Genomic DNA, 23915 nt, shown 5'->3' on the forward strand with positions numbered 1-23915 from the left:
TCAGCAACGCCTTCTTGACCTGCAATCTTCTTCCTGACCTCTCCGCCCCCACCCTCTCTCCGGCCTATCACCCTCAGCTTAACCTCCTTCCACATATCGCATTCCCAACACCTCTCCCCCAAGTCCCTCCTCCCTACCTTTTATCTTAGCCTGCTTGGCACACCTTCCTCATTCCTGAAGAAGGGCTTATGACCGAAATGTCAATTCTCCTGCTCCTTGGATGCTGCCTGACCTGCTGCGCTTTTCCAGCAACACATTTTTCAGCTATGTTCTTTCTGAGTGCTGCATTGTCCTCTTCACTGTTTACAATTCTTTTGAGTTTTGTGAGGGAGGCAATGGCCAAATGGTATTATCACTGGACAATTAATCCATAAACCCAGCAAATGTTATGGGAACCTGAGTTCAAATCTTGCCAGGGCATATGGTGGAATTTGAATTCAATTTTTTTAAATACTGGAATTAAGGATCTTCTGTTGACCATGAAGCCATTGTCGATTTATTAGGAAAAGTTCATCCGAATCACTAACATCCTTCAGGGAAAGCAATCTGCCATCTTCATCTGGTCCTGCCTACATGTGACTCCAGACCACAGCAGTGATTGATTCTAAACAGCTTCTAAAATAGCCTCGCAAGCTATTCAGTTTTACCAATTACTACAAAGTCTTAACAAGGAAATGAAATTAGATTAGATTAGATTAGATTAGATTAGATTACAGTGTGGAAACAGGCCCCAACAAGTCCACACCGACCCGCCGAAGCGAAACCCATCCATACCCCTACATTTACCCCTTACCTAACACTACGGGCAATTTTAGTATGGCCAATTCACCTGACCCTGCACATCTTTGGACTGTGGGAGGAAACCGGAGCACCCGGAGGAAACCCACGCAGACACGGGGAGAACGTGCAAACTCCACACAGTCAGTCGCCTGAGGCGGGAATTGAACCCGGGTCTCTGGCGCTGTGAGGCAGCAGCGCTAACCACTGTGCCTCCGTGCCGCCCATCCTTAATTCCAAATAGGACAGATCACCTGACGTTGACTTCGGCACCAGAAATGACAATGCAAAAACAGCCATGTCCTCCCTGCAATCTCCTCCTTACTAACATCTGAGGGCTAGTGCCAAAATTAGAAGAGCTGTCACACAGACTAGTCAAGCAACAGTCTGAAATAGTCATACTTACAGAATCATATCATACAGACAATGACCCAGACACCACCATCATCATCCCTGTATATGTCCTGTCTCACCGGCAGGACAGACCCAGCAGAGATGGCACAGTAGTATAGGATTGGGAGGGAGTTAGGCTGTGAGTTCTCAACATTGACTCTGGACGCTATGAAATCTCATGGTTCCGATTAATCATGGGCAAGGACAGCTCCAATTGATTACCACGTACCATCCTCACTCAGCTCATGAAACACTAAGAGTAGCAAGGTCACAGAATGCACTCTGGGTGGGGATTTCCAAAGTCCACCACCAAGAGTGGCTCGGCAGCAGTATTACTGATCGAACTGGTCAGGTCCTTAAAGGACATATCTACTACACTGGGTCTGCAGCAGGTGGTGAGGGAACCAACATGAGGGAAATACATACTTGACCTCATCCTTACCAATCTGTTGAATACAGATGCATCTATCCAGGACAGTATTGGTAAGACCACTACACAGTCCTTGTGGAGATGAAGTCGCCTTCACATTGAGAATAACCTCCGTCGTGTTGTATGGCACTATCACTGTGCTACACTGGACAGACTTCGAATAGATCTAACAGCTTAAGACTGGACATCCATTAGGCACTAATGGGCCATCAACAGCAGTACAATTTGTAACCTCATAGCCCAGTATATCCCTCACTCAACCGATACCATCAAGCGAGGGGATCAACCCTGGTTCAATAGAAAATGGATGATCAGCCATGATCATATTGAATGGTGGTGCAGACTCGAAGGGCAGAATGACCTAATCCTGCACCTATTGTCTATTGTCTAAAATGCAGGAGGGCATGCCAGGAGCAGCACTGGGCATAGCAAAAAATGAAGTGTCAACCTGGTGAAGCCACCAAACAGAGCTACTTGCATGCTGAACAGCATGAGCAGCAAATGACAGACAAAGCCAAGTGATCCCACAACCAACAGATCAAATCAAAGCTCTGCAGAGCTGCCACATCCAGTTGTGAATAGTAGCGGAAAATTAAACATCTCACTGGAGAAGGAGGCTCCGTAAATATCCCCATCCTCAATGACAGAAGGGGCCAGCCCAGTGGGAAAGATAAGGCTTAACCACTCGCAGCAATCTTCAGCCAGTAGTGCCAATGGATGATCCATCTCAGCCTCCTCCAATAGTCCCCAGCATGACAGATGCCAGTGTTCAGCAAATTTGATACACTCCACATGAAATCAAGAAACAGTTGGAATCTCTGGATACTGCAAATTCTATAGGTGCTGACAACTTTCCGACAATAGTACTTAAGGCTTGTACTCCAGAACTTCCCTAGACAAGCTGTTCAGGTACAGTTACAATACTGGCATCTAGCCAAAAATATGGAATATGCCCAGGTATGTCCAGCACACAAAAAGTGCTATCAACATTCTTGGGACAAGAAAACCAACTGGACATGCCATATAAATATAGTGGCCCCAACAGTAGGTCAGAGGCTAGGAATACTGTGGTGAGTAACTCACTTCCTAACTCCTCAAAGCTTGTCTGCCATCTACAAGGCTCAAGTCAGGAGTGTGATGGAATATTCCCCATTTGCCTGGATGAGTGCAGCTCCAACAACACTCAAGAAGCTTGATACTATTCAGGACAAAGCAGCCCATTTGATTGGCATCACATCCATAAGCATCCGTACCCTCCACAACCGACACAGCAGCAGTGTGTACTGTCTTGAAGATGTAGTTTGGAAATTCACCAAAAATCCTTGGACAGCACCTTCCAACCAATTCTATCTAGAAGGGCAAAGGCAGCAGATATAGAGGAAAAACATCATCTGTAAGTTCTCCTCCAAGCCACTCACCATCCTGACTTGCAAATATATCGCCTTCACTGTTGCTGGGTCAAAAATCCTGGAATTACCTTCCTAAACACATTGTGAGTTTATCCACAGTACATGGACTGCAGTAGTTTAGGAAGGCAGCTCATAACCACCTTCTGAAGAGTAAGTAGGCATGATCACTAAATGCTGGCCAGCCAGCAATGCTCATATTTCGCAAGGGAATAAAAATAACATTGTGTCATCTGCAAACTGTGAAAATGTCTGCTTCACACCAAGACCTCAGTCATTAATATGTAACAGATAAAGGTCCCTCTACTAAACTCTGGCATCTTTACTACAAACTTTCTCCAGCCGATAAATATCCATTGACCAAAATACTCTATTTTCTATTGCTCAGCCAATTTTGTATCCACGTGGTTATTGATCCTTTTATTCTATGACCTATAACTGTTGTGTGGCACTGTATCAAATGCCTTCTGAGAGACCATATACACATCAATATAACCTTCACGAGGCCTTTCAGTTACACCTTTAAAAAAAACTCAAGTAATTTAAACACAATTTCTCCTTTAGAAATCCTGAATCCTCCACTATCAATATCCTAGATAGCTACAAGAGCATGCCACAGTCTAGGAATTTTGTGGCCCTCATCTTCTGTCTCCCCATCTACAAGGCGTAAGTCAAGAGTGCGATAGAATACTCCACATTTGCCTGGATAAGTGCAGTTCTGAAAACACTCAAACTGGACACCATGAAAGACAAAACAGCCCGCATGATCCACCACCATGAACATTCACTCTCCTCACACTTACACACAGTGAAAACAGTTTGGACCAAGATATATTGCAGCAACTCAACAAGACTGATCAAGCAGTACTTTATATATGTGGAAGCCTTACCATTAAGAAGGACAAGGCCAACAGATACATCAGAATACACCAGCTACAAATTCCCTTCCAAAGTACACATCAGCCAGACTTGGAAATATACTGCTGTTCTTTCCTTTTGTGGGGCAAAAATCCTAGTATCTCTTTCTGAAAACACTGTGAATATACTGATACCCCAAGGACTGTTGTGGTTTATCATCACCTTCCCAAGGACAATTTGGAACATGCAATAAATGGAGATATAGCCAGCAATACCCAGAACTTATGAATTTTTTTAAAAATCACAAATTGACAAATTCTTAAGATAATGTACCAATGTCAAGAAGACATGATGGAAATTAGACAAATCTTAACAAAATTTACAGTCTAATACAGCCTCAAGTAGACTGCTTTACCTGATTTAGAAAATGGATATGAAATACTCCCCAAGCCTGATCACACTCAAAATATTCTGTTAACCCTACTGCGAATCCTCTTGCAAGGATGCCTGCCTTGAAGACAGCCTCAAGTAGACTGCTTTACCTGATTTAGAAAATGGATATGAAATACTCCCCAAGCCTGATCACACTCAAAATATTCTGAGAAAGGAAAATGTTTCCTTGAACCTTTTACACATTGTGAAGGTATGAAAGTGAGAAGAAGACAAGCTATGATTGCCATTGCAAGCTGCAAGTAGACTCTAATAATTTAAACCTTTCCTCTCAAAGTTTAAAACATTTACATAATAGAAAAGTGAAACTAGATTTGTTACAAGTGAAAATTATTTTCTGTCACATTTATTTTTGATACATAAAATAATATTTTACTCACTCTTAAATCTGCATGGTTTCCTGAATTGGTTAGAGCAAGCTTCAAAGGCAGGTCGCCATGTTTGTTCAATTCTGTTCTTGAGACAAGTTCATACTCAATAGTTGAATTAAGGATTTGCTGCCACCAATTGGTAGTGCATGTGTACTAACCATGAGGGTGTAGAGTGCCACTGCAGATTACTAAATTCATTTGATTATCTAGTTTAGTCAAAGAAAGATTTCTGACATTTTATATAAAAATTCTTACATATGCTGATATTTCCCATCTGCCCTTTGTCCTTCCCATGTAGGAGAAAGTGAGGTCTGCAGATGCTGGAGATCAGAGCTGGAAATGTGTTGCTGGAAAAGCGCAGCAGGTCAGGCAGCATCCAGGGAACAGGAGAATCGACGTTTCGGGCATAAGCCCTTCTTCAGGAATGAGGAAAGTAACTTTCCTCATTCCTGAAGAAGGGCTTATGCCCGAAACGTCGATTCTCCTGTTCTCTGGATGCTGCCTGACCTGCTGCGCTTTTCCAGCAACACATTTCTAGCTCCTTCCCATGTAGTTTCAATTGACCAGGTTCATCAATAAAATTTCACTAATTCTGTTGGACTATGGGCCAGTATGAAAGAGGTTGCATTTACAATGGGGTGAAAGTGTTAATGCTGGTTCTTGCCTCACTTTGAAATTAAATGTTATGCTATGGGAAAGTACTCTCCTTGACATTCAAACTTGAATTCATAATATTCAAAACTGGAAACAATTCCAGACTCAAGGATGATACAGAGCCAAGATTCTGGGCTAAGAATGGTGAGGAAATGTCAACATACATTTTTATAAAAGAAGGATTTTTAAAAAATATAATGTCAGAAGTTTTTCTATTGCAAGCTTTTTTAGACCTGAAAATGTGCAATGAAACAGGATTAATTAAATTAAAGTAAGGGAGCCTCAAGACAACGATGATGGTAACATTTCAGGATTTCATAGTTTAAAGGGGAAGTGTGGATCCAAGCTTTATGTCTTAAGTTCAAATAAAAGCAACTTTGAGTATATGAAAACTGAGTTGGCTAAAGTTAACTGGGTATGTAGGTTAAAAGGTAGGTTATTAGGAAATAGTGGAATACATTTAAGAAGATATTTTTTAACTCTTGCACAAAGATATATTCTACCATATTCCAATACTGAAAATATTAATGATAAGCCAGGAGCTTGAAACCAAGAAAGAATAACCAAAAATAAATAAGGAGGGAGAAGTTAGAGTGTGATAGAGAGAAAGCTAGAAATATAAAAGCAAATAGTGAGAGGTTCTACAAGTTATTATACAGGAAAACAGTGACTAAAGCGAACATTAATTACTTCGATGGTGAAACTTCAGAATTGATGATGGCAAACAAGGAAATGTTGAAAAGGTATTTTGTGTCTGTCTTCACTGGTGAAAACACAAAACAGATCCGAACAATATTTGAAAATCATGAAGTAAAAGGGAGAGAGGAACTTAAAATAATGATTAGCACTACAGAAAAGGTATTGTAAAACTGTTAGAACTTGAACACCTCAGGCATTAAAGGATGATGGTGCCCATCCCAGGTTCTTAAAAAAGAAAATGGCTGCTGAAAGGGGATGCCTTCATTATGAATTTCTACAATTCCCTCGATGCCGGAAAGGTCCCACTAGATTTACGTGTCACCAATACAAACTCTCTATTCAAAAAAAGGAAACAGAAAGCAAAAATCTAAAGACTGTTAATCTAAACTTTGGCATAAAGAAAATGCTATGAACTGTTACTAAGGAAAGAACAGCAAGTCACTTAGAAAATCATAATACAAACTGGCAGAGTTAACATAGTTTTGTGGAAATAAAAATCATATTTGTCTAATTTGTTTTAGTTGTTTGAGGAAGCAACAAGCAAGATGGATAAAGGGAAACCTGTAAATGTGATGTGCATGGAAAAGTCACTCAATATGGTCCATCAAATGTTAAATAAGAACTAGGAGCAGGTGTAGTCAATTCAGCTCCTTGAGCCTGCTCCACCATTCAGTACAATCATGGCAGAAGTCATTTCCACCTCAACTCCACTTTGCTGCCCACTTCTCGTAATCCTTCAACCCATTATTAATTAACAATCTGTCTATCTCCTCCTTATATTTACTCAATGTTCCACTATCTGCTACATTCTGGGGCAATGAATGCACAGATTCATGACCTTTGAAAAAAAAAATCCTCATCTCTGTTTTAAATTTGCCACTTATTCGAAAACAATGACCTCTCATTCCAGATCACTGCAAAGGAGGAAACATCCAATCTATATCTACTCTGTCAATCCCCTTTAGCAACTTACATACCTCAGTCTTCTAAACGCTAGCAAGTGTCGGCCTGAACTGCTCAGCCTCTCCTCATAACATAAATGTTTCATCTCTGGAATTAATCGAGTGAACCTTCTCTGAAATGCCTCCAATGTAACAATATCATCCATCAAGTCATGGGACCAGATGCTGTCTCATCACTGCCTTGCACATTTGCAACATCATTTCCCTATTTTACATGCAGCAATAAATGTCAAAATTCTATTTGCCCAGTTTATCACCAGTTGTACCAACATGCTTTCTTGCTGTGATTCATGCACGAGGACACCAGATAATTTCTCACCAAAACACTCATGTTTGTCTTCATTTAGACAATAAGTTTCCTTTTCATTTTTCCAATCAGAATCGATAACCTTCTATCCACATTTAATTACATCTGACAAATCTTGGCCAATTCACCTAATCTATCCATATTTATTCATAAATTTCTTACTTATTCATTGTTTGTTTTGCTTCTACCTATTTTTTAGTATCACCTGAACATTTGGCTGTCAAATATTCTACCCCTGCATCCAAATCATCAATATAGATTGTAAATATTTGGGGCCCAAAGACCCTACTAATTGCCAATCAGAAAAAGATGAATTTATTGTAACTCTGCATACTGTTAGTTAACCAATCCTCTATCCAAGCTAATAAGTTAAACATAACATTATAAGCTAACCTTTTGCATTGCATCTTATCAAATGCCTCTGAAAGTCCAGATATTCTGCATTTACAGTAGCACTATTATTCACTTTGGTTGATATATCTTTGAACCACTCTAGCAAAGTAGTCAAACACAGTTTTCTCTTCATAAAACCATACTGACTCTGATGAATTGCGTTTTGCCTTTTCAAATGTCGTGTTATTATTCCCTTAATAATGTATTCCAACAGTTTCTTGTTGACAGACATTAAACTGACTGGTCAATAGTTTCCTACTTCTTATCACCCTGTTTGTTTTTGGATATGGATGCTATATCAGCATTTTACCATACCACAGGAGCATTTTTATGATTTGGAGAATTTTGGAATATTATATTTAATGCAACTACTATTTCTGTTGCTACCTTAGGATGCAGACCACCAGGCCCTGGCAATGCGTCCACCTTTAATCCCAATTTTTTTTTAGATTAGATTACAGTGTGGAAACAGGCCCTTTGGCCCAACAAGTCCACACCGACCCGCCGAAGCGCAACCCACCCATACCCCTACGTTTACCCCTCACCTAACACTACGGGGAATTTAGCATGGCCAATTCACCTGACCTGCACATCTTTGGACTGTGGGAGAAAACCGGAGCACCCAGAGGAAACCCACGCAGACACGGGGAAAACGTGCAAACTCCACACAGTCAGTCGTCTGAGGTGGGAATTGAACCCGGGTCTCTGGCGCTGTGAGGCAGCAGTGCCAACCAGTACTTTTTGCTCAGTACTTTTTCCCAAGTCATAGTGATTGTTATGTTTTTCCTTTTCTGTAACCTCTGCATTAAGTGATCCTACTGGGATGGTTTCAGTGTCCTCCACCATGAAAACTTAAGGAAAATAGTGTCTCTGTCATTTCTGTGTTTCTCATTATTAACTCCCCATTCACGTTCTCGAAGGGAACAACATTCACTTTTGTAACTTTATTTTTCATATAGAAGTTTTGCTATTCATTTTCATATTTTGCAAACTTTTTCTTTCATGATTTACTATTGCCCTTTTCGTTACTCTTTTAATAAACTTTTGTTGGTCTTTTAGAAGTTTCTCAATCCTCCAGGCTGCCACTGACCTTCGCAATATGGTATGCTTTAGTTTTTGCCTTTGTTATCTTTTACTTTCTTGCTGAGCAATTGATTTTTGCCCCCTTCCAATATTTCTTCGTCTCTTGAACATATTTTAGATAGTTGGAATTGAATATCTCCATACATGTCTGCCACTATTTTACAAAACAAGAGTTCATGATGTAGGTGGAAACATATTAGCATCATTAGAGTCATAGAGATGTACAGCATGGAAACAGAGTCTTCGGTCCAACCCTTCCACACTGACCAGATATCCCAACCCAATCTAGTCCCACCTGCCAGCATCTGGCCCATATCCCTCCAAACCCTTCCTATTCATATACCCATCCAAATGCCTCTTAAATGTTGCAATTTTTCCAGCCTCCATCACTTCCTCTCGCAGCTCATTCCATTCACGTACCACCCTCTGTGTCAAAAAGGTGACCCTTAGGTCTCTTATATATCTTTCCCCTCTCACCCTAAAGCTATGCCCTCTAGTTCTGGACTCCCCCACCCCAGGGAAAAGAATCTCTCTATTTACCCTATCCATACCCCTCATAATTTTGTAAACCTCGATAAGGCCACCCCTCAGCTTCCGACACTCTAGGGAAAACAGCCCCAGCTTGTTCAGCCTCTCCCTATAGCTCAAATCTTCGAACCTTGGCAACATCCTTGTAAATCTTTTCTGAACCCTTTCAAGTTTCACATCTTTCCGATAAGAAGGAGACCAGAATTGAATGCAATATTCCAACAGTGGCCTAACCAATGTCCTGTACAGCTGCAACATGATCTCCCAACTCCTGTACTCAATACTCTGACCAATAAAAGAAACCATACCAAATGCCTTCTTCACTATCCTATCTACCTGTGACTCCACTTTCAAGGAGCTATGAACCTGCCCTCCAAGGTCTCTTTGTTCAGCAACACTCCCTAGGACCTTACCATTAAGTGTATACGTCCTGCTAAGATTTGCTTTCACAAAATGCAGCACCTCGCATTTATCTGAATTAAACTCAATCTGCCACTTCTCAGCCCATTGGCCCATCTGGTCAAGATCCTGTTGTAATCTGAGGTAACCCTCTTTGTGGTTCATTACACCTCCAATTTTGGTGTCATCTGCAAACTTACTGTACCTCTTATGCTCGTATCCAAATCATTTATGTAAATGACAAAAAGTAGAGTACCCAGCACCGATCCTTGTGTCACTGCACTCGTCACAGGCCGATGACTGGTTGACTAACAGGAAACAGAGTAGAGACAAATGGGTTATTTTAAAGTTAGCAAACTATAAGCAATGCAGTGCCACATAGATCAGTGCGAAAGCCTCAACTATTTATGATCTGTATTAATAATTTAGAGGAAGGGTCTAAATGTATGATACCTAAATTTACTGATGACACAAGAGAAATGGAAAACTAACTTGTCAAGAGGACATAAAGAACCGATAAATGGATTTAGGTAGGTTAAATGAGTGGGCAAATGTTTGCCAGATGGTGTATAATGTGGGAAATTGTGAACATGTCCACTTTGGTAAGAAAAATAAGAAAGCAGTATGTTATTATAATTGGTGACAGACTCCAGAATCCGGAACTGGGTGTCCTTGCATATGAGTCACATTAGGTTTGCATGCAGTTAAAGTAACTGATTAGGAGGATAAGTGGAATATTGATGTTTATTGCAAGGAAATGGAGTTTAGAAGTCAGAAAGTGTTGCTATAATTGTACGTGGCCTGAGTGAGACCACATCTGGAGACCTGTATATGGTTTTAGTCTCCTTAGTTAAGAATAAATAAAGTTGCATTAAAATCTGTTCAGAGTAGGTTCAACTGACTGATTCCTCGAATGAAAGGATTATTTTATGAGGAAAGTTAAACTGGTTCAGCCCATACCATATTGAGAAGAATGTGAGATGTTTTTATTAAAACATGTAAAATCCGGAGGGTACTTGGCAGGTGTTTGCTGAGACTAAGTTTCCCCTTGAGAGGACTATTCCATCTCCAGGTGGTTCTTCTATAACACGAGGGTTGCATTCTTGTGCAACTCTATATTATAGAAAAATCATGCTTTAGAAACAGTGCATAAAATGTTGGTAATGTAATCGCATTTCAGCCAACATACGTTTTAAAAGTTTGTGCTTTAGAAACAGTGTCCCCAATTTGTCAATCGCGTTAACAAAACACACATTATAGCAGAATGACCTGGATTACATATCTTCAAAGACTGAACTTTTTTTTTACTCAGTAATTACTTTGTATCTAAAAATTTTTAGTTCATCAATTGATTGTGGGAAATGCCAAGGGTCAGTTTATGAGTGTTATGAGAGGAAAGACCCTCAGAAATGGCAATTAAACCATCAAGCAAAATATACAAAAGGCTTTGAACAAATGTCAGTGTGAAGACTGGTAACTACTTAACATGAAATTCCTTGTCAGATCTCTATCATTAATGTAGTGTTTTTTTCCCCTGCTCAATTTCTCATCAATTATATTCCTTCACAAAGTTATATGGGCATAGGGAGAAGATTTATGCTCCTATTGAAAGCAAAAGCCGTCAGGTACTGTCTGCACAGGCTATTTTGGTAAATTATGGTAATTCCAATTTTTTGACGTTTTAAGTTTAGTAATAACTGCGTATCGTACGAGTTGAATACTATTGAAGAAAATTGAGGGGTTAAAGTTCATTGGAGAAAAACAAGGATACAACTCGGACAAATCTTCTACTTTTCCTCCCTGCTTTAAGTTTATGTCCTTGAGTATCACTGGGAATATTCTTCAAAATATTACTTAATGATTAATGATTAGAAATACTCAATTGACAAATAGTGTAAAATTGGTGATAGTGAGTTAGCAAACAGTCTTACATAGCTCCTGGTTTTCATTAATTTAAAAGGAATTAATCAAAAGGGCTACAAAATGGACTGCTAATCTTCCGACCCCAATTTTATACAATCACAAAGTCCAAATTACCCCCAGTGATTAACCGTTTTTAATTGAATTTTGTGGAAACAAGGCCATCGTATTCCAATGCATAGGCTCACATTGTAAGTTACATTGCAAGTCACAGTTTACATTTAAAATGAAAATCCATAAAGTATTTCCCCATTGGTAAACACATGAAACTTAAGTAAATGTAACATGATAACCTTTGAAATATTGAGATATTCAATATAATGTGTCCCGAGAGTGCCTCTAGTTTCAGAATAATCCTGGTATTATAGAGTTCATGTTACTCATTGGATGAATGTCACAGCAGCATGCAACACATCATAACTGAATAGGTGTTTCAGATCTGTTTAAGTATCACAACATTCTGTCTTATTTAACATGAATAGGCATAGGGGTATTCAGTGGAAGGAAACAGACATCAGATGGTTCAGAAGGAGCAAGATGCTGTAGATCAGAGTTGAATATGGTGCTGGAAAAGCACAGCAGGCCAGGCAGTATCCAAGGAATAGGAGAATCGTGTTTTGGGCACAAGCTCGAAACCTCGATTCTCCTGCTCCTCCGATGCTGCCTGACCTGCTGTGCCTTTCCAGCACTACACTTCAAACATCAGATGGTTTAGAATATAACTCAAAACTAGACTCCAAGATGCAGAATTGAAAGCAAAAAGTAAAATATGAGGGAAATGAAATAAGAAAATGAAGTAGAATCACAAGAGATAGAAAATAGTCCATAAAGCTGTACTGAGTAAATTGAACAAATTGTTACAGGACAATTTATCTGAAAGCACTATCCTGATAAATCACTTCACAATTCATCATGTTCTATGTGTTTTTTTAACAATGCCTGGAAATTCTGATATAAACCATACAACAAAATATACAAAAGGCAGCATTCTCAAATGTAGATGCGAAGATTAGTAACTCCTTAGAATGAAAATTCCTTTTCAGATCTCTGTCATTAATGTAGTAATTCCTTTCCTGCCCGGTTTCTTGTCAATTATATTACTTCACAAAGGTATATGGGCTTGGGAAAGAGATTTATGATCCCATTGAAAGCAAAGCCATCAGGTTCTGTCAGCACAAGCTATTTTGGTGTGTTCTGCTTTAACTGCAGCTGACAGTGCTTTCTAACTCAGTAAAGGCCAAGGACCAAACATGCAGCTTTTCTGGTCCTTATTCTGCCTGAACAGCAGGGATAGGTAAGAAGATGCTGTGAAGACAAACGAGCATAGCTATTCTCCTTTTATAAAATGTACCATTTTAGAAAAAAAGTGAGGGATATACTTCAATTTGTACATTTTAACATGTACATTTTAAATTGATATTTAATCTTATTAGCCCCCGATTTCAGGATAGGAAGAACAAAAATAAGGGTTGTGCTTCACTGAAATCATATTAATCAACCCAGCTGTATGGATGAGTGTCTTTTGCCTTGATGCTTAGTAAATCAGCCTTTCAGCCTCAATAAAATATACTTCATACTGTTCTTAGCAAACAAAACCAGGTTTTTTTTTAGATTAGATTACTTACAGTGTGGAAACAGGCCCTTCGGCCCAACAAGTCCACACCAACCCGCCAAAGCGCACCTACCCAGACCCATTCCCCTACATTTACTCTTGCACCTAACACTACAGGCAATTTAGCATGGCCAATTCACCTAACCTGCACATTGTGGGAGGAAACTGGAGCACCCGGAGGAAACCCACGCAGACTCGGGGAGAATGTGCAAACTCCACACAGTCAGTCACCTGAGGTGGGAATTGAACCCGGGTCTCTGGCGCTGTGAGGCAGCAGTGCTAACCACTGTGCCACCGTGCTGCCCATGGTAGACAGCAACAGGATAAACTCAACTAACTGTTGCCGTACTGTGTTCTAATGTCATATCGATCATACTGCTTAATTCACTTAGAAAAATAATTAAAATAAAGCATTCAATGCATTATTTTCAAAAGCCAAAAGGAAAATTGTTCTTGAAAAGTTTACATGAGAAAATCATGCAGATTTTTCTTTCATTCTGTCTGATATATTTAATACCAGGAAATCACAGTGAATATAAGTGCTGTGAAAGACTCTCTTGAATACTTAATAAGTAGCTGTTAAATAGTTGATCTAAAATCTTTTCAAATAATACAAGTATATAATGATCTATTTTGTTGGAAAATGTTAAGATGAGATGTGGTTAATTACTCTTCTTTTTGGGATTTGTTTAGTCATTTTTAAATAGTTCCTTTTTTTATTTCTCTACACACAGTTATCTGTTGTTAAAAGTCACTCAACACAATTTTTTGACTGACTTTGACAGGACCCAGCTGTCACCTACTATCATTATCTGGCTCTGCTGCCAATTCACTATTAGGGGAGCATGTTGTCAGACTGATAGGATGTGCTGCAGCAGGCAAAGGCTCTACCGGTTTACAATTCCTATTGCAGTCTCTACATCAGCCTTGGGTTTATTTATAAAATTCTGTTTAGAGATCATAATGTTGACCTGGCACTTGCTGCTATTGCATATTTGCTTCCTGTAACACTCTGTTCTTGCATAAAACCAAAGCTTATTTCACAAGGGGAAAGAATAGAATTGAAAGTAAATAAGTTTGTAAACTCAAAGCAGGGACTTTAATAGTACAGAGAAGAAGAATACAGCAAGTACATGACAGGAAGAAATTACAATGAGAAAATAAAGACAGCCAGAAGTTGTAGAGGCTATCAGTAACATCCAATGTCAAGAAAAGTTTGTGTAACTAATTAAATTTGTACATTTTTTATGGAATCAAAGCCAAAATGTGTAATGCCTTTCCTTAGCAGAAGGAAGGGTAGAACAAAATTTGGGTTACTTTTTAGTTGAATGATACTGTAACCTTTTGTTCAAAAGTTGCAATAGGCAGCAGAAGTGAAACAGCTAAAATACAACAAATAAGATAGTAAAAACATATTAAAACCACAAAAATGTCTTAGAACAGAAAAAGCAAAGTGAATTAATTAACCTAGTAAAGACTTGCATTTATGTAGTGTCTTTCATAATCTCAGGGCATCGCAGAACACTTTACAGCCAATAAAGAACTTCTGAATTGCAGTCACTGTTGTAATCTAGAAAGCACAACAGCCGTAATGCACACAGGAAGTTCCCACCAGCAGCAGTGGTAACGAATAAGTAATCTATTTTAATGATGGTTATTGATGGATAAATATTAGCCAGGACGTCTGTATAATTCCCCTGCTCTTCTACAAAATGCTATCAAGTGATATCTGAAATTGACTTCAGGTGGCAGATGAGGCCTCAGTTTGGTACTTCATTCAAAAAGGACACCTCCAACTATGCAGCACTGTGTTATTACTGGTCTTGCCCTACATCATCAGTGTAGGTTTTTGTGGCTCTTGAGGGATTTTCTGACTGTGAGGTAACAGTATTAACCACTTAACCACAACTGATGTGTTAAAGCACTGTTGACAGTGGTAAGACATACTTTATATGTTATCCTAATCTTCAGATTTATATTAGGCAGAACATGTTGAACCCTTACACACTGTGCATTTACTTGACAATAATTGCATCTGAAATTGGTTTTCTGGCTCTGATTTATATCCCCTTTGGTATTTGTCTAGCAGGTTCCTGCTGATGCAGTGGGAGCCCCAATGTTTGAAGAGACAGAAGACAGAAGCCTTGTACTTATATCTCATCATCAAACAATGCCTTCTTTGCCAGATTCCTTTTTTCCCTAATGAACAAGGGAAACATGACTTGTAAGTTCAACAACATATCGAAAGTAAAAAGTTCCTGCATCAGAATTGATTCACATTTTCCATTGGATTGTAGTCAAAGTACTTTAACTCCTATACAATCTTCTCTAGTTATCCTTTATCTTGAGTTGGTGAGAACCTGAATATTTTCATTGAGTTAGCACAGATTTACCCAAGACCTATTGTGAGGAAACTTAATACAGTCATCAATCTCTTATGTCATATTTTTCGAGGCAATATACTTCTGGAATTATTAGTATTGTTCTGCTCACCTCCTCTCTTCCAAGTAACTTTTTATATAAAAAGAGGTGAGTAGAGATGACTTATGCTCTATTTAAAAGAAAGGAAGTACATTTAAATGGTTGATGGTTCAGACTCCCAAAACAGTAGGAATTTCAATAAAGATTATTAAAAGATCTACTGGAGAGGGGTGTAGAAAATAGTGTACTTTTAAACTGCTAATAATTCCAGTTCTACATCATAGCAAAATTAAATATAAAGAGCACAAGCAAAAAATATTGCTGTCTTTCATTAATTACATTATTCCACAATGGTAGAGGGTTTCCACACCTGTGCTGTAACGCCCACTTTCTTTGCTGAAAACTTTGGTCTTGGTGCCATGGCAACCGACAAAGCACTTGATTCTTGCTTTGGATATGATGCATAACTTGGGGGTAGAAAGGCATTCTTTCCAGAAGAATAGATATGCTCCTCATCAGCAGAAGCTGTATTAGCTTGATTGAAAGATGGTCCTGTTGACACAGATGAGACACTCTTAGAAATAGGATATGTAGCATTAACTGGTTGAAGTGGAACAGGATCAGACTTTATAGACTGCTTAGAAAGTGATGAGCTTGTGGACAGAGGTGTCTTAGCATCAGAAGTGGATGAAAAAGTGAACAAAGATGAATTAAGCTGATATGGTTGATGCTTCATGACATCCAAAGCATTGAGAGGTTTTTTGGTGCCTTTACCTTTGGCACCTTTATTTGGCTTAGATGAAGATGCAGATTGTGCTTGTGCTTTCAAAATGCCAGGAGGATAAGATGGAGAATGAATAGGATTGTAAGCCAAAGGGGGAGGTGCTCTTATGTTAGATGAATACTTCCAAGATGCTGGCATGGAAGGGGTGGGGGATGATGACCGTGCTTGTCTGGCTTTGACTGTTGATGAATCTACTACATATTTCTCCATGCGGGATTGTCTCCTTGCAAATAACTGTGCTCCTTTACCTTTCAAAGCTGGCATCTCATAGGCTGGACCCATACCTCCAGCAGGTGCAGAATTTGCTATGGGAGTTGTGGGTGGCATTTTTGAAGGATATGAATGTGTTGATGTTACTGATTGGGGTCCAGTTGAAGATACAAACTGGTTGGCAGAACCTTGGGACTGGTACCATGTATTAACAGGTTGAACTGAATGCAATTTTACAGGCATCTGCTTAGCGCTCTTAGAAGAATGGACTGGAGCTTGAGCACTGGTGACTTCTGTAGGTGATAACGGTGGTAATGTTGGGTTTGGCTCAGTAGGAGGGCTCTTAACAAATGGCTTTGGTGCAACTGGAGGTGGTTTCTTCTGCTTTACTGCTGGTGTCTGTAAAAAATTTGATGCTTCTGCACCTAAACTAAGATAATCTTCTTCAGGTCCTGACTCAAAACCTCCACCAGGCTGATCTACTCCTCTACGTCGGTCTGTCTTACCTTTGACCATTGACAGGAGTTCTGGATTTGGAGCTACCTTAGGACGGTCAACAAATGTAAACATGGGCTTTGTAGTGTTCCGTTTTCTTGCATCTTGTAAAATGCCAGTTTTTATTGCTGGTACACAGATTCTCTCATCTCTGGAGGCTATCTGCTCTCCTGCAATTCCCATTGGTGACCATTTGGCTGGTTGAGCCACGGATGCCAAAGGAGGAGATGCAATGCGATGAATATTGTCAGGTGGTGGACTAATGGAAGAATAGGGTGGGGGGGGAGGTACATTTGACAAGGAATTCGCCACATTTCTTGTAGGAGAGAAGGGAGCTGCAGCTCGATTTTGCACACCAGGAAATGGTATCGCTGTTCTGTTCATTGCACCTGCTCTATTGGTTTCAGCAGACTTTGAGTTCTGGATCACCATTTCAGATCTCCCTTTCCCTCCTTGTACATTTTCAGTTCCATGCAACTTACTTACATCAATATAATTTTCAGTGGCGTGATTTTGTATTGTGTTTGATGAATCATATAAACTGCTTTTTGTTGTTTGGTAAAGATTTTCAGTCTCTACAGTGTGAGTGGAGGCAGCTTCATTCGCTCCTGTTCTCCTCATTTCCTCTTGCTCAGCTGTGAATTGATCAATCCTTTGCTTCCTCTTGGCAAACAACAATGCACCTTTGCCCTTGCTCTCTGGTAATCTCTGCATTTCGTCTTCTGTCTTCTCTTTCTTTTCAACTTCCACTAAACCTGTGTCCCAGTCAAATGTCACAACCTGAGCTGAGTTGACATCAGCACAAAAGTCCTCGTCAAGATCTGAGTCGCTGGTTGGTACCAGAGCGAATTCTATGGAGTCTTCTTGATCGTCGTCAGGATCAAACTCCCCAGTGCCGTAGCTGACTAAAGTATACTTTTTTGCCCTCTGGCGACGCTTCTTAAACATTAATGCCCCCTTGGAGCTGGGGGTAGGAGTTGCTGTCAGGAGCAAGGCAATGCTTTTACACTTTGACTTGGCTTCTTTAACCTGTTTTTCTGACAGACTTTCACTCCGTCGAATTTCTGTAGGGAGCACATCAAACTCAAGATTTTAAAAAATGCACACAATATGTCAATAGATCTTTTATTCAATATCATTACTGAAAACTTAAAATTGTAAGTGAAACAGACAATTTCTAGATAATAATCTACTTACTTAAGATAAATTCATAAGAATATGTTTGAGTAAACTCATCAACATGAATAGTTCTTCCCCTGAATTGAAAATAGTGTTTTCAAATTATACTACAACATTATAAAAATGTGCTTACTTTTAAAGATTTTACAGAAATGCAATAAAAATATGTGCTATAATTTTTTTTAAATGTAAGTACTTTATACACTTATATACATATTTGAGCATTTTGTTTCTCTTGTGGGTGTAATAATGTTTGAAAAGGAATAAGCATTTAAAACTGGCAATAGATTTATATTGTATGAATTCATATAAATGTTTTTAAATCTGTATTTTTAAAAATCATACAACACCAGGTTATAGTCCAACAGATTTATTTGGAAGCATTAGCTTTTGGAGCGCTGGACCTTCATTTAAACATTATGGCCTGCATAAAAGTATTTACTTTTAAAGCACAGACAATAGATAACTACATATATAGGAGTGACTTTACAGAGTTAATTATATAAATAACCACAGTTGATTCAAACATATTGGTATTAGTTATAAATTGTATAAGGTACCACGATATAATAGAACGTATATAATTAAGTGTTCCCATTTGTATTCAAAGGAAATACTTATAAGGGAAGCACTTGTTTTTAAAATTATCCACAATAAAATATTTGAATTTAGCATTTAGCAGTCATACTTGATATAACTCAGTTCTAAAAGTACTTTCAACTGATATTGTACACTAGGGAAATTATAATATTTATCAAGTATTGAAATTGGACGGCTTATGCTTTCACTTGCTGCGCTTGCATTCAAATAAAATGCATAAAATCTCTAAAATGATTCTGTTATTTCAGTAACCCACGTAATATTTAGATCCCTTGAATTTTTAAAGAGGAACCCCGGGTCAAGTTGCAAATAATTCGTGGTCATCAGCGTTAACTCTTTAACCATTGCACAGAAGCCTGAATAGTTTACCAAGTCTTAATCAGAATTACTTCAAGGTCTCCAAAATTCTTAAACTCAAACATTCACAAGAAAAATGGAATAATTAATTACCAGATTCAAAGCAATGTCAAATGTGTAATATACTTTGATTACCTATCCCATGTGCTTATTATCCAATGAGTTTTAGCTGTTTTACTGAATGGCCAATATAAAGTAGTTGCAAAGTAAATTAATCGTTCAAATGTAAATTAATTCTTATATCATCTATGTACCCTTGCAGCAGGCAACACTGAAAACACAATTTAATAAACAGTTAACAACATTCAACCCAAACTGATTTAGGTAAAAAAAATCTTGATATGCTTACAGTATGAAAGGTTGACCACCCGAATACAAGACAGGCAAGGTTCTGAGTTCACTTTCTACTGGAGCAAAGATTTGCCATTTCAGGGGATCAGATAACTCCCAGAATTACAACTGCTTGTGTCCGTCAAACTCAGTTCTGCAAGCATCATCAGTCTGCAACCTTTTAGCTCGAATCTGTTGCTATTTAATGCTACAAGTAACACGTTAGTACGCTGTCTCCTTGGATCTGTTATATCCTTACCGACAAATAAAACTAACAGCATACCATTTCCTTTTGCGTAAATTAACAAGAGCAGTTGTACTCACTGGCTTGCCTAGCTCGGTGTTTGTGTGTTCTTATAGAATCCTTCCCAGAGCGTGTCCCTTCTGATCCGGGCTCTGTTCCCTCTGATGAAATCCCAACCAAGAAAGGAGGGTTGCTACGTGTTTTTGACTGTCCGTCTTCAGCCAACGAGTCAGCACATGCACTACCTACTTCAGACGTGGAGGCTTCCCTTCCACTATGCTCTCTGTCCGAGGAATCCAAAGACAGCTCCACCCGAGACTGATATGAATCTGCTTCTGTTCCTTGCAGCTCACTTTCGACCAGCTTGACCTTTTTGTCACTCCTGTTCTGGTGTGATATAGTAGTCGAGGCAGTCTGGGTTGTAACATTTCCATTAGTTTCTGATGCTGCTGATTCAGTTTTCTGGATACTCTCATACAGTGTGGTTGGCTCTCTGGCTGCAGAAGGGATTTTTTCAGCCCCAATGACGGTAATAGCAGTTGTCTCTGGATCACCAAGCTTTCCTTGAGTCAGGGACAACTGGAGCTCCACCATGGCCATATGTTGGGCACCTCTCTTCTCCTTCCATTTAGGGTCCTGCCGGGATTCTCCAGAAGTGGCACATTCTTTCAAAAGCAAGCTAGAGACATTCTGTCTCTGGTTTCCTTCTTTCTTGCCCATAACATCTGTGTCACTCTCTGTCTCCCCATAGTAAGCCTCATCCTGAGACTCAGAGATGTAAAGTTCAAAAGGAAGGCCATGCTTGCAAGATGTTTTACTGTCACTAACTTGCATCCTGCTTTCAACTGTTTCATGCCTCTTTGTTCCTTCATAATCTTCATATTCTGGCTGATCAGCTTTCTCACTGATAGGCCTGAAAGAAATGCAAATCAAAACCCAAAATAATTAGAACATAGAACATTACAGCACAGTACAGGCCCTTCGGCCCTCGATGTTGCGCCGACCTGTCATACCAATCTGAAGCCCATCTAACCTACACTATTCCATGTACGTCCATATGCTTGTCCAATGACGACTTAAATGAACTTAAAGTTGGCGAATCTACTACCGTTGCAGGCAAAGTATTCTATACCCTTACTACTCTCTGAGTAAAGAAACTACCTCTGACGTCTGTCCTATATCTATCACATTAATTAGAGTTTAGTATTCTCAATGTCACTGTATCCATTCATCAGGCATCTCAGTCTAGATTTCTTGCATTTATTTTACGATTGCCATCTGCTGCACCTAAGTTCCTATGAAATAGATCGAATGGTGAAAATGTGGAGTTCACAATGTGTAATTAACCTGCAGGTATGCAATGTAATGGGGAATCAAACCAACACACTGCTGCTTGATAAATTAAAAGATTTCTGCATTTACTGTTGCCTATAGAGCGCAGGATCCAATTTCACAACTTACTGGCAATACACAGATCGAAATTGTTTTTCTTTGAATGGAAGGTATATTGCTGTTGGAGCAGGTATTAGAAGTAATGGTTGAGAGAACGCTGCCAGGGAAACTCTGACAAGAGAAAGCATGAGCCAAGGTTTTTAAGATAACGTCACTAAGTTCTGGGTGAAAGAAATGGAAAGTAGGAGAGATGTTCTCCAACTGCCGGCTGTGTGATCACAAATTCAAAAGTGGTGGGAGCAGATAGCCCTGAGATCAATGTCAGGAGTAAGCAGTGGATGCAGTATAACTAGAAGTTCAATGATCTGACATAAGTGGTCAAAATCAATGAATACATTTTCAAATGCCATATTGTTCTAACCAACCTCAGATACTACTCAAATTAGCATATTCTCATTCTTATCACTCACTTTTTTTAAGATAGATTCCCTACAGTGTGGAACCTTTGGCCCAACCAGTCCACACCAACCCTCTGAAGAGTATCCCACCTCCCCCCCCCCCCCCCCGACTAATGCATCTAGCACAATTGGCAATTTAGCATGGCCAATTCACCTAACCTGCACAACTTTGGACTGTGGGAGGAAACCGGAGCACCCGGAGGAAACCCGCGCAGACACGGGGAGAATGTGCACACTCCACACAGACGGTCGCCCGAGACTTGAATCGAACCCGGGTCCCTGGTGCCATGAGGCAGCAGTGCTAACCACTGAGCCACTGTGCCACTCAATCAGGACTCAAAATAGCTGGAAGGGGTCAAATGAATCTGCTTACAGTACCTGAACCCCACTGATCATTGTGGCTATGGCCAAAAGTGGGGCTATAAACTCTGGTGGTCTTAGAATCCTCATACCTAACCCTTATTCTCATATAATGCTTTCCCTTCACCTCACACGCTCTTCTGACTTGCTGAAGATTGAATAATCACTCTTGGTTTCTCCCACCCTCCCCTCACCATAATCCTCCCCTCTTCCAATTTTCTCTTCACATTCTCAAGAAATAAAAAACTGACCAGTTGGTGCAAGAACACCGGGGAAGAGAAGGATGATCAAGACATAGTACTGCCACTCAATTATCAGATACTGATTTCTCCATAATGTGGCAAATGGATTAGATGGGGAATCTTCCCATGAGGAACCTTCAGCCAGGGGTCAAGGGGAGCTCAGGTGTCAGCCCAATGGAGGATGAAGGAGCATAAACGTTCTGCTGCAAAGGACTCAAATTAACACTTTAATAGGATAATCCAAAAATTGCAAATGGATTTTTTTATTCTCTCGTGGGAGGTGGCCAGCATCTGTTTTTGTTTATTTCAAAAATATACTTTAATAATAAAATAATTTGATGGTCTGCACAGTTGGTCGTGCCATACATACGTAAACATTTGCATACAGAGATCAGAATTTATCGTTCATATATACAGGTCTGTATGTTTATCGATCATATAACCATATATTCAGCTGAGGCATCAGCAGAGCCCAAATGACTGCGTGGGCCCCCTGTTCTTCTTTAGGCAGGCAGACGTTACACGGTGGTCTTTCCCCACCGCGCCATGGCAGCAGCTGTCCCAAGCTTCAGCGCATCCCTCAACACGTAGTCCTGGACCTTGGAATGTGCCAGTCTGCAACACTCAGTCGGGGTCAACTCCTTCAGGTGGAAGATCAACAGGTTTCGGACCGCCCAGAGAGCGTCCTTCACCGAGTTGATGATCCTCCAGGCACAGTTGATGTTTGTCTCGGTGTGCGTCCCGGGGAACAGGCCGTAGAGCACAGAGTCACGGCGCTGCTCGGGACGAACCTCGACAAACACTACTGCATTCATCTCCAGACTTCTTCTAAATAGGCACATTCCAGAAGGAGGTGTGTGACAGTCTCGTCCCCCCCGCAGCCGCTTCGAGGGCAGCGTGCGGTGCGGCAGAGAGTCCGGGCGTGCATAAAGGATCTCACAGGCAGAGCCCTTCTCACCACCAGCCAAGCCATGTCTTGGTGCTTGTTGGAAAGTTCTGGCGATGAGGCATTCTGCCAAATGGCTTTGACAGTCTGCTCAGGGAACCGCTCGATAGGATCCGCCCTCTCCTTTTCCCGAAGGGTCTCAAGGACACTACGTGCTGACCACTTCCTGATGGACTTGTGGTCAAAGGTGTTTTTCTTCATAACTTTCTCCATGAAGGACAGGTGATACGGAACGGTCCAACTACTCGGAGTGTCCGTGGCAGCGAGGCCAGGCCCATCCTTCGCAACACCGGGGACAGGTAGAACCTCAGTACGTAGTGACACTTGGTGTTTGCGTACCGGGGATCCACGCACAGCTTGATGCAGCCACACACAAAGGTTGCCATCAGGGTGAGGGTGGCATTGGGTGTATTTTTTCCCCCATTGCCCAGATATTTATACATCAAGTCCCTTCGGACCCAGTCCATCTTTGACCTCAATATAAACTGGAAGATGGCCCGGGTGACTGCAGCGGCACAGGTTCTGGGAATAGGCCAGACCTGTGCCACGTATAACAGCAATGCCGTGGCCTCACACCTGATGACCAGGTTTTTTCCCGCGATGGAGAGCGACCGTAGCGTTCATCTGCCCAGTTTCTGCCTCACTTTGCTGATAC

At 40.3% G+C, this 23915-nt stretch overlaps 1 protein-coding gene and 1 non-coding gene across 3 annotated transcripts in view; one reads left to right on the plus strand and one right to left on the minus strand.

The window, feature by feature from the left end:
- The window catches only part of LOC122553132 (synaptopodin-2-like), a 126828-nt gene that overhangs the window by 27421 nt on the left and 75492 nt on the right, over nucleotides 1-23915 (minus strand). Inside the window, exons 3-5 of one of the 2 annotated variants that reach the window (XM_043696708.1) lie at nucleotides 19943-20775; nucleotides 17164-18216; nucleotides 16034-16215 (exon numbers count right to left, since the gene is read on the minus strand). In XM_043696708.1, the coding sequence (XP_043552643.1) occupies nucleotides 16034-16215; nucleotides 17164-18216; nucleotides 19943-20775 (2068 nt within the window). Of the gene's footprint in view, nucleotides 1-16033; nucleotides 18217-19942; nucleotides 20776-23915 lie in introns of both variants that reach the window. The other variant, XM_043696698.1, reaches the window with a different exon arrangement.
- On the plus strand, nucleotides 15298-15358 carry LOC122556018. Its single transcript, XR_006313435.1, has one exon. It is a non-coding gene; the product is annotated as a U7 small nuclear RNA (small nuclear RNA).

This window comes from Chiloscyllium plagiosum, chromosome 1 (genome assembly GCF_004010195.1).
Source record: "Chiloscyllium plagiosum isolate BGI_BamShark_2017 chromosome 1, ASM401019v2, whole genome shotgun sequence".
Classification (NCBI taxonomy): domain Eukaryota; kingdom Metazoa; phylum Chordata; class Chondrichthyes; order Orectolobiformes; family Hemiscylliidae; genus Chiloscyllium; species Chiloscyllium plagiosum.